Source organism: Medicago sativa, chromosome 7, assembly GCF_051527215.1.
Source record: "Medicago sativa cultivar Bolivia chromosome 7, Bolivia_mono, whole genome shotgun sequence".
Lineage (NCBI taxonomy): Eukaryota > Viridiplantae > Streptophyta > Magnoliopsida > Fabales > Fabaceae > Medicago > Medicago sativa.
In genome coordinates, this window is record NC_140755.1 from 10,962,711 (window position 1) to 10,975,322 (window position 12,612).

At 33.8% G+C, this 12,612-nt stretch overlaps 1 protein-coding gene across 1 annotated transcript; it reads right to left on the minus strand.

The window, feature by feature from the left end:
- Window positions 1-2,958: 2,958 nt before the first annotated feature.
- Window positions 2,959-5,399, minus strand: LOC146904194 (putative inactive poly [ADP-ribose] polymerase SRO1). The gene is made up of 6 exons (XM_085727219.1): window positions 4,393-5,399; window positions 3,963-4,204; window positions 3,815-3,873; window positions 3,380-3,535; window positions 3,206-3,301; window positions 2,959-3,006 (listed from the first exon to the last, which is right to left on the minus strand). The coding sequence occupies exons 1-6, from the start codon at window positions 5,397-5,399 to the stop codon at window positions 2,959-2,961; spliced, it is 1,608 nt and encodes a 535-aa protein (XP_085583345.1).
- Between the last annotated feature and the right edge of the window lie 7,213 nt (window positions 5,400-12,612).

A 12,612-nucleotide genomic window follows, 5' to 3' on the forward strand; every position in this document is an offset into this window, starting at 1 on the left:
ACAAGGGCAAATTGGTAATTGCGCACCAAAAGAGATATTTATTTGGATTGGCACCAAAATATCTTATTTTCACTCATCCTTTCTCTCTCTAGTTTTTGGTTAAGGCTTTCTCTCCTCCTTCTCTCTTCTTCCACGCCATCCTCTCTTCTCCTACCATCTAAGAATTTGTTCTAACCTTGATCTAAGTTGATTAATGTTCTCTTATGGTCACTTAAGCCCTAAGAAGCTTAGATTAAGTTTGATTTCTCTATTTCTCCTCTCAAGAATGGATTCAAAGAAGTTAGGGTTTGTTAGTGTTGAGTGAAGGGGATGCTTGAAGCTTAATCTTGTACATGTTATGGTTTCATTTTGGAGCAAAGAAGTAACATGAAGTTTGGAATGGGTGATTTCACTACTTTACCTCCTCAAGAGTTGAATCAAGAGTTAGGGTTTGGTTCTTAATGTGTTGGAAGATGGTTCAAGCTATGGTTCTCCATGGTTAAGAATTAAAAGAAGGATGATTGGAAGTTGGATTGAAGAGCTAGAGCATGAATTGTGATTCTTGGAGCTTTGGAAGCAAGCTAGGGTTTTATGATGTGAAGTAGTGATGATGCTTGGAAGCTAGAGGACCTTGTGCAGCTTTGTTTATGTGAGTTCCTTAGATAGTTTCCCACCCTTTGGGATTATGTGATTCTCTTGTAAGAATATTATGCATTCTAAGGTTTTAAAATATAAGATTAGTTGCCCTTTTCTTACCATGCTTGCCATACTTGTGTACACTTGTTCCATGACTGTTTTTACAGGTTTCTAATGATCCTAAGGGTCACATAGCACTTGGAGATGCTTGGTTTGAGGTTTTTAAGTCAAAAATATCAATTTTGAGGTTTCAGGACTGTCACAGCTCGCCACGGCGAGCAAATGGCTCGCGAGGCGAGTTAAAGGGCCGAACAGGGGGTCCTGCTCGCCCCCAACTTGCAGCTGCGAGCCGCTGCTTGCCTCCCCAGTAATTCTACTCGCCTAGGCTAGCAACACAGTGGGGAAACCCATTGTTTTGTTCGCCTCAGGTTGTTTCGGCGTTTCGCGAGCAGTTTTTCTTGTGCAGTCTTTTTAAGAGAAATAAACCCCTCAAACCAAGATCCTAATTGTTAAAGTTTTAAAAGGAGACTTTCTTATAAATGAAACAGGTATTTGGCAAGTATGGTAAAGCATGGTAAGCGAGAGTATGATGGTTGATTCGGGTAGCAAGATAATCTTTAAGGAAAGGGAAGAACTAGAGCCTCGGTATAGTTATTGAGAACTAGAATAGTTAGAAAGAATAGAATGCTTTGCATTAGTAATATGCTTGATAGACGCGAGGTAATGAGAGTATTATCTTCGCATAGAAGCAAGTGCCATACGAGTATGGCAAGACGTGAATCGATTTTATATCCATTCACAAAGTAAGTTAAGCAAGCATACAGTTACCTCTAGTGGGATCGTCTAGGGATCCGAGGTAAAAGAGTTAGCATGTTTAAGTTAATTTTCATGCATAAGACTAAGACTTATAAGAAAGAAAGAGTGTTATGTCTCTTGTAATCCTTCCAAGGTTGGATTCAAGGGGTTCCCCAAGGGGAATGGTTAAGCCGCAAGGGAGCCGCATTTCACTAAGTTAAGGTGTCGTGTCTTTTGTATTCCTTCCAAGGTTGGGTACAAAAGGTTCTCCAAGGGGAATGGGGTAAGCCGTAAGGGACCCGCACGTTCACTAAGGGAGTTCGGTGCGCTCTTGCTAAGCATTTCACCGGTAGTAAGGGATTATCTTCCGGGGTTACTCCACTCGGGACTAATCCATAAAATGAATTCAAGATAATTGTTTGTTACACGCTAAAATAATCAATGAAGCTAACTATGCATATTGTCCATACATTTATATGTTATGTCATAGAGCCTTGACGTAGATCGTCAAGAACAAGTAGAGACTTGGCGTAGATCGTCAAGAAGTAGTAAGTTAGCAAGAATCACTTTTGTGATAAGAGATGATATGTTGTTAGATACAACATATTAAGCAAGTAGAAGCAAGTAAAGAAAGATATGCTGACGACGATCTTAGGTTTCCCCTAATCGTCCGGTTTAGAATCGTGTCATGATAGAAGTTTATGAGAGTCTTGATGCTTAGAGCGTATCTTGGCATTGCGGTATTAGATTCCCCTTTACCGCCATGACACGTATAAGAAGAGAAGCCTGTAACAAGTTAAGAAAATTAAGACGGCCCTAGTAAGCACCGCCGTCTAAGAAAGTAAGTCCCCACACACGTATAATCAACCGGTAGGTTGTATTGTAGACACGTGGTGACCATAGGTTTTCCCCGTGGTTGCCTATAGCCTAGGGTTAGGCGGAACTCACTGAGACATTATGTCTCATCCCAATCCTTTTTTGTTTCAGATATCAGGAAGGATTAGCAAACTAGTAGCCGGATGGATGTTTCAGCAAGTGTTCGTTCGTACCAGCTGCAACATGTTCTGGATAATCAAGGATGCCTTTATTATATTTTAGAAAAGTTGAGTTGTAAACTTATTGTACGAACGCATTTGTTGTATACGATATTCATTCGAAGTATTTATGTTGTAAATTTTTAATGTATCCAGTACTAAACTAACGCACATACTAGATTTTCTAGATACGTCTAGTATGGGTGTTACATTTGGTAGACTTTGGGAATTCAATTTTTTTAAATTGCTTATTAGTTAGGGCCCAAATTTTAGTTTTGTCTCACGACACCAAAATCTCATAAACAGGGTTGAGTACATATGATCAGTAGACATTTCAACATAAACCACTACAAGTTCCAGAATGAAACATGTGCTACAGTTCCAGTTCAAAACTGAAATTTAGATGATAAAATGAAATTAAAAAAAAAAACTCCTAGAAGAAAACAATGTCACAACTTTATGTTAACAATAGATAACTCGAAGTGAAAGATCTCTGCCTCCTCACTTTAAAGTCTCATTCTTGCTTCACGTTTGAGCCATTCGATCCACCACCTGGTGGTCTCTGCAAGAAGCCAACTAAACATTAGGATGCATAATCAAATTGCAAGAGATAGATCATATGATTACACAATACAAAAGTTAACCATAACATTAGTAACTACAACTTCAAGTAATTTTAATGGGTAGTGACGAGACAAGATCAAAAGATATATAATACTTTAAACCAAATAAACTTATAGAAAATTAAATAAATTCAGTACCTTGGATACAACATTATACATTGCAGATTTCAGTACATTGTTTCCAACAACCGACCTCAACTTCGACACAAAATCAGCACAAGTAATCTTCCTTGTCTGCACAAGCACGACGTGATACATTAGTGATATTTTACTATTTAAGACATAGGCATAAATTGGACATCATTTACATACCATCAACAACGCGTATTGGGCGTCTATAAGAAACATAGTATGAGAAGGAACAATGTTTCTCATCGAAGATAAAAGCACGGAAAAAGGCATCGGTAAAGGCAGCCTGGCGGAACTTGGAGTTCGTCTGATGTTAGCAGGAACACTAGTAGCTTTTACCTAAGGCATCCCACAAACCAAAATTGTTTGGATAAAAGTAATAAAAAAAAATAAGTATAGGATTAAATCCAAAAGATGAACCTCAAAAGATGAATGCCACAAAATGTTGCACATGAATGGGTTAATATCATAAGATAAAAGAAATATTAGAATGGAGAGCTGTAAACTAAAGAAATCATTGTTAGATTTTAAAAACATTTAAAAAAAATTGGTGATAACATTGCCTTTTACATAGAAAACTAGAAAAACATAAGAAGCAAAACTCGAGAAAAAGCTTACAGTGCCCACTGTAGAATGTCGACAACCATTTTTCTTACACTCATTTGAACAAAAATTTCCTGTTACAAAACAAAATAAAAACATCACGTGTCGTGATCAAGAAGACTTTTCCGTTGTTGAAAGAAATATTAAAGGGACATTACATTACCTTCAAAAACCAAAGGGTGCTTGAAGCTAACAACAAATTCTGGATAAATGTGTGTGTTCATATTCATGTTCCACACCACATAGCACTTTGGGCATTGAACATCATCCACCCCATTATCGTATTCGTAACCACTTGAACGAAGTTGATTAGTGCCAGGATGAAGAAGCTCCATGTTCCCCATTATGACACGACATAGGAGCATATGCTTAATTCCCTTTTCGTCGACATCACAATAAAGTGAACTGTGAACATGGGAAAACTAAATCCTCTGAGAAATCCAACAGAATAATCTTTGATATAATAATAATAATAATAATAATAATAATAATAATAAAAAAAACAACAACAACAACACCAACAACAACAGCAGCAACAACAACAACAATAATAAAAATGTATGAGGTTCAATGTTGATCATATAATAACTAACCAGAGAGAAGGGTAGGTAACAGCTGCTAGATGAACACCAAAGCCATATATGCATCTGGACGGAGATAGCTCATAATGACTAAGTCCATATTCCATCATTGTTGACAATTCCTTTTTAGAACAAGCAAGCCACGCATATCGAACATTAGCATCCCCTCGAACTCCATTTGTGATATTAGCTTGCTCTTGGAATAATTGCAGCCGTGTTTGCATTAACCTTCCCGAGTTGCTATAAATCTCAACAATATTAGACTCGCTAATGCCAAAAGAACCCATTCCTTTAAGAAACATCTTCTGTACAGAACCCACATCCAATTTTCCATATAAAGATTCAGTATAATAATCTAAATCTTGCTTATTAGCTATAGAAACAAATCCAACTCCCATTTTGGTAGTGATAGCATGACCGTCAGATTTTACATTCTTAGTTGCAGCATTAGACTCTCGACTATACTTCCTCAACCTGGATCCATGTTCTCTTGGATCTTTCGTATCAAGACTTTCTTCACCCTCCATCTCCCTTATATTATGGGGTTCTTCAGTAGAACCAACTAAAGCTTTAGGGAAAAAGTAATTCCCTTCCTCATCAACCCAAGCAATGGGTTGTTGCAAACATGTTTTTAGATCCACATGATACATATGCAAAAAGTCTAGCAAAACCTCCTGGTCATCTAGCTCTACCTCTACAAATGTCTTCTTAATTTTGAAATCTTTCTTAACCAAGTCAACAACATCCTCTGGATAGTCAATCCATCTACCATTTTTATAGAACATCAGACGTTTTGGTATCCCACTTTTCTTATAGTTCAAATAATAACTAACCAATGACTTGGAAATATCAGGACAAGAATCATCTGGTTTGCATACATCTCTAGCCAACGTCATTTTTTTATCAACCACACTTGTTGGTGCCGAAACTCCAGTCCAACATGCAACACATTTGGCATCCCTCTTCCGCTTTTGATTGAGTGAAACTCCACCCAATGCCTTTGAGGGTTTCTCTTCCATTTTTACTACTAGACCTAGAGCAACGAAAATATTTGGCAGTCCCTGGATGTTTAAAATATTTAAGAATATTGAAATAGTAGAAATCATCATATGCTCACCATAATAATATAATGTTCATAGAATAATAAAGATAAATTGTTAGTCAGTAAGAGCATTCCCTTGACGGCAAAACAAGTAAATTTTAACAATTGCAAAGGTATTATTCCAACAGTACAAACATATCATAATGGAATATAATATTAAAGTAGAGTTTTTTTTTGTCATTATTAAAGCTGAGTTTAAAGGTTGCCTCAACATCATATTGTTGCATTACTACAAATTTTCTAGAATGCCATGTGGACATTCATGCTCTACAATTCTACATAAGACAATCCAAGTAAACTCATACTCGTAAAGTATATTGAAGTGGCCTTTGTTGGCACCTAGTTTCAAACAAAACAAATCTATTTCTACAAATATTTCTATGGTCCCCAAAACGTTTAATGCATTTCCCACTCACTCATAAAAAAAAGTTGTGTAGAAAAAGTTTCTTAAGAAAAACTAGTATGGGTTCTCAAGAAATCCATCATCATTTTCACCATCTAGCATCCATGAAAGGATTAGAAATACCAACATAACTGATATTTACTAATTGTTGAAGTTAAAGAATAAAAGCATAAAAACCATGCCTAAAACATGATTAAAACAAAAAAAAATGAAACGCGATAAAGAAATTACGCTAAATTGACAATAGTAACAGGAAAAAAATGATGCCTATCCAACACTCGAGAAATTGTACATGTTCTTCTCAGGGGCATCTCTACTCATGGTAAATGAATTTTACAATATAAAAGATAATAACTCTTTAGAAAAAGAAAATCGTACTTGACTTAATCAAAATTTAAAACAAACAAGGTCTTGCATGCACCATTCACCAATTCCAACCAAAGAAATTGTATCAATATTTTTCACAAATTTAAATAAATAATTATACAAAACCACACACCTTTGTATTTTTTTAAGCGAAAATTTAAAGTTTAAATGCATCATTAAGAATTACTGACATCCCAACACTGTTGGCATCCAAGTAATCCAACAATCATCTACAACACCCCGAAAAAAATCATTCAAAACCATCTGTGAGTTTTAATATCTCTTCAAATAGTAAAATCATCCCTAAAAAATGATCGAAAATAAAATCTCAATTCAAATATAAAGAACAAAAAAAAAAACTAACTTGATCCCCTTAAACAAACTTATGCATTACACGCTCAGTAAAAAAAAACAAAAACAAAGTAAATTACAATCGTTCAAACTCAAAATTAAAAACAACTAATAACAATAATAAAGACTAGGCTTTGAAATTATACCTGAATGAGGAAACACACACAATACTAGAAAACCAAAAAAATTTAAAAGTAATTGGTTCTAACTTTGAAATTGTTCATCCAATTAGGGGAGTAAGGGGTCCTTTTTATACTGATTCTAACCCAATAAGATAAACTCTAAATTAATCCATTAGGCGATTGGGTATGTCAGAAACACGCCGGAAAAGGTAAACATTAAAGATGGAGTTTTTCCGTCTATGGAAATGCTATGATTTTTTTCTATCATAGTCATTTCTAATTGGAAAACAGTTTTTGCTGAGTAAGCATCTAGTCATTGTTCATTGTATTAGTTATCTTTTTCAACAATTCACAAATCAGTTTGATCTTTCTAGAAATAAAATTTTTCCATTAATAATTTGATTTTCATAGGTTTGTTAAATCATAAAAGAAATTCTTTTAATGTGAAATTCAACTATGGATACTTCTTAAAAATTCAGATTTCTTTCTTTAAAATAATATTAATGTTATGGTAGTAGATTTTTTAATAATATTGAAGGTGACATCGACAATTATTGTGTTAACGATTTTATTATAATTCTTGTTTTAACTGTGAATACTTGCCTACCTTTTTTTGTAGAATGGTGTAAATTACTTTTACACTAAGATCCAGTAAAATATATTTTCAAATCCTTTTAAAATCTATTGCCATAAAAATTTATCATTATTTTAAAGTAACACATTAATCTGAAAATTTTAACAAATAACCATAGATGGATTTTTTAATGATATAAAATAATTTATGAATTAACAAACAATTCAAATATCAAATTAAAAATAGAAAAAAATGTATTCTACAAAGATAAAAGAGATATGAAGATAGGGGAAGAAGAAAACTAATACTCTCTCTGTTCTTAAATGCAGGTTGTTGTCTCATCGATTATGAATGAATAGATTATTGATATAGAAAAGAGATGATTCATATTCTCGGTAACTTAATATTTTATTACTATTATATATTACTCCTTCTTTTGCAAGTTTATTTTATTCATGAAAATATTCAATCATAAAAAAGGGAGAAAAATAGTAAGGCAAAAGAACTATTACATTATAATTTGATGATAACAAACTTTTTTTCAAATGATAAACTTATGATATTTTTTGTGTTATTGATTACTATAATGTGTTTAAACATATGCTAGAAAGAATATAGACTATTATTATCAAGTGAGTAACAATATAATAAAATAGTTTAGTATTTATTAGATTAAAATATTACATTTTTCATCTTTATCAGATTTTTTTATTTGCCTCCCAAACTGATAGTTAGTACCTTATCCAACATTATAAATTTTACGTATCATCATGGAAAATAATATTGTTTATGGGGATTGAACATAGCCCAGTACTTGTTACAATATAACATAATAAGTTTGTGGTTTGTTATTACCATCTTTTGCCTCACTCACACAGACACACACATAAGCACATGTTCGCACGTTCACACACACACACACACACACATATTAGCATTATGTAGATAAATCGATTCAAGTACTTCACCATATCAAACTTTTCTGAAATCTTCTCAAGCCTTGAAAATCGTTCAAAATATCATATGCAAGATTACTTAAAAATATACACTAATCAAACACTTACCATACTACACCTATATGGAACTCCTAGTACTTTATTAAGTATCGTGATTTAAAATACTTTATTGCTTACATGCTTATATCTGTTGTGTAGCAAGTGTGAATTAGAAGTTCAACATTGCTTAGAAAAGTGAAGAATGATCACCGTATACAAAAGAGGACAAATAAACCCAATACCTTGAGGTTTTGGGTTAAAGTATGGTGTATAAACTCACTTGTGAGGTTCCTCTAATCCTAATGTGGGTGATCCCCCAGGCTCCCGTCATGACCTAACAGCGGTATCAGAGTCATGGATTGACGAAGGGTTTGATAAACTCTCTGTCGAAAGTCTTCCCAACTAAGGGTGTCCAGGTGCCGAGTCTCAATGATATGGAACGTGTCAACAACGGTACAAGTGAAAGGGTTTGTGGATGAAATGATTTTTTCTTGAGGGATAGGCATGATGAAGTGGTGGACTACACTTGAGGTGGGAGATCGTTGTGTAAAAATTTCCAGCTAGAAGTCCTACATTGTTTAGAAAATTGAAGGTTGAGTGCTTTATAAGTGAGAGGACCCATAAAACTAATACCTTAAGGTTTTTGGTTAAAGTGTGGTTTCCAACTCACTTATGTGGCTGTTACGAAACCAATGTTGGTGATCTCCTGGGCTACCCCCGTGACCCAACAATATCTTATTAATTATAATTTTGTTGATATCAAATTATGTAAACATATTTGACAGTTATATATATATATATATATATATATATATAAAGTTTTAGTAAATTAATGTAAATATGATTATTTAAAAGATCATTAACCTTATTATCTTCAAAAAAGATTTGTATATCATAAGATATTCCATTATGTCGTCTTAATTGCCATATAGTTAATCTTTGGAATAACCTTATAATATGTCAATCTTTCTCAATTTTCAACACGAATCTTTTCTGTCCAAACTAAACAAAGCATCAAAGGTTACATTATCGTACATTATAACATGATTCACAAATTATTCATGATAAAAAATACATAAATTGTAACATCTTAATGTACAAAAAAAAAAATTTGGAAAATCATCATAGTGAAATTAATTTACTGATAACTTATATATCAATACATCATAGGTAAGCATGTACAATTTCATATTCATGATCATTGAAGTGCATCAATTTTTTTAAAATCTAGACAACATATTTGACTGTATTTTTTTTTGAAATTTAATCATCAATATATAAATTACAAGAAAAATCTCTATGAAGAAAGTGTCTCATATATACCTAATTCTTACCATTGTCGTGCTCCTAGAGTTTTGGTGTTAAGAAATTGCAAATGGACTCATTGTCATTGTGTACTGCATCGAGATCCCAAAGGTTGATTTTCCTCCCCTTGGAATATTTATTAGTTTTCACACTCTTGCACTCAACAACAAACTCAATTTCATAAAACAATACCAAAAACATGAAATTGGCGATTTAAAACAGACCTGGAATATAGATGATGAAACAATCTCATACCTAATTTCTTATCATCACCGAGCTCCTAGGGTTTTGGGGTAAAGAAATTGCAAATGGCGTAATTGTGTGATACAACAAGATTTTGGATTCCAAAGGTTCATAAACCAATATAAAAACATGCAATTGACGATTTAAAACACCGATTTGAGATATAAATGAAGATATTATCTCATACCTAATATATTACCATCGTCGCACTACTAGGCTTTTGATGTTAAGAAATTGCAAATGGTTTAATTTAAATTACTATAGGGTTGAGAAAAATCGATGGAATCTAAAAGTTCATCTTCGATTGCAAGGATGTGAAGCGTTTTGATTGGAATGATGTACATAAGAAATAAATAATAAAAATGAAGTGAAAGTATTTAAAAATGGTTGACCCACTTTCGCTCGTCTAGTGTAAGATTATATGATAATTAAATATTAATTTTTATCAAAAGACTTTTATGTTGGACGATTGGTGAATGCAATGATCAGCTGGGGGGGGGGGGGGTAAATAGCATTCCCATTTGAAAAAAATTAAAGCGTATTTTTTATTTATTTTAGATAAGGCCAAGAGGAAGGTTAGGCAAGCGTGGTTTTAACACTAGCTATGAATGATAACAAGATAAGCAAATATTCAACTTTGAACGATAAATTCACACTTGAATTGTTATAAATCAATCAACTATTGATACACAATGTAATCCACAAAACCAATAACAATATCAAACTAAACATAAACTCATGAAATTAAAATTATGTCACAAGATACAAAATTATTTTTTATGCTTAATCAAAAGGATAATGTCATCTATGTATAGTGATTAAACTATCAATTAACTTTTCAATTTTCAATCAATAAGCATGTAAAACAATTAACCTATTTAATCAATTGACATATATCAAATAAATTTGTAAGAAATAAAGATAAAGGGAGAAGAGAACACCAAATTTTAGAGGATTCTCAAATCGTCCTCACTACGGGTACATCTTCTCTTCGTAGAAGAAAAGTCTCTTTACAGGCTTCCATCAGAATGTTGAAAAATGTTTACAAGTGTAAATTGACATATGCATTAATTTATCATTCTCTATAAAAACAACTCTTAATTTTTTGAAAGATTTTTCATTTTCCCTCGTATTAACCACCCCTCGAAGCCTTCCTTTTCCCTCCCCTCCAAACTCGCAAACAAGGTGCAATAGCCTTGTATATAAATACCAATTGTACTCCTCCTGCACACTTTAATAAGATTTATACTCTTTTTCTCATTTCATATTAAGTAAAAAGGGCTTGATGGAAACCAAGTTGGCTTGGGCTCCAGTGGCAAGGAGCTCCTTCCAAGGACTTGCCCGGGGAATACTAGGTTCGATTCTCAGGGGGAACAACACTTGACCAGTGTGCATGCCTCTACGCACGAGCCGGATTAGTCGCCCACCTTTGGTGGGTCGGAAACCGGTGCGAAAGCCAAAAAAGACCAGTGCGCATGCCTCTACGCACGAGCCGGATTAGTCGCCCACCTTTGGTGGGTCGGAAACCGGTGCGAAAGCCAAAAAAAAAAAGGGGCCTTGATGGAATGCTAGTGGTTGCCAACCAACCTCCGATTTAATCTTTATGATAAATGGTATTATGGTTGTAATCGATAATTGGATTTGGATTTGATACTGTGTTGACAAAGAATGTTAATTTGCAGGATCATTATAAACGGAAGTGACTTAACTCTAAAATAAAAGTTGAAATTCAACTCAGAATTTAAACTCAACTAAAACTAGTTCTGATTTTTGGAAATTTCAAAACAGAAAGGTACCATACACGGAGCCCAAGGAAGTTGCAAATTAGGAGTTAAAAAAGCGCGACACCAGTCTTTTGAAAGCGTCAACTACCGAAACTCGAGCGGTGTTTTCCAATTACAGTATTCCCAAAGGATAGGTTAAGTTACTATAGACATGATTGTCGGCAGATGATTTACATGCATCATATCAGGAACAACAAAATAATCCAATGGATTAGACTAATTTTACAACATAACCACATTACATTTTAGTATCATATCCGCTGATAGTCGGGAGAACCCAAGAAAAATTAATGATCAGAAATGTAACCTTCCTAGACTAATCTAATCTAGTCAAAATCAAAACATAGTATATGTATCGCCTGAAGTAATGCCCGTGAAATTTCAATGTTTCCATGGTACTGGTTTCCATTATTGTCACTTATTCACTTTGCTGAATGGTACTGGTTTGGTTAATGTGCGTAAGTATATGTTTGTAGAGAGAATTGATTAGTTGTAAGATTCTTTTGGTCATAAATACATATAGAATTTGTTTAGCTCCCTTCTCTTTATCAGTAGTTACATGTTTATCCTTCAGTTATGAAATTTGAAATAGAAAAAGACTAAAAAAAGGAGAATTGTGTTATGGTCGTTGTTGATCTAGAGCAAGAGAGAGAAACAACGCAGTTTGTAGAAAGGGTGGGTGGAAAAGAGAGAAGGTGGATGGAGTGACGAAAACAAAAAGCCCTTGTTGGGATTTTCTTTCTTCACCCATTAATAAGTTTGAGAGTTGGAGTAGAAGTAAGATTTTGTGTGTGTGTGTGGGAGTGTGTGTGAGAGAGAGAGAGAGAGAGAGAGAGAGAGAGAGAGAGAGAGAGGGAGAGCGAGAGAGAGACGTGTTCATTCCTTCTCCATCTTATTTTATTTTTTAATTAAAGAAATACACATATGCTTTTTTATATATATTTTAATTAAAAAATTACACACGTGACATCCAACTCACTTAAGTGA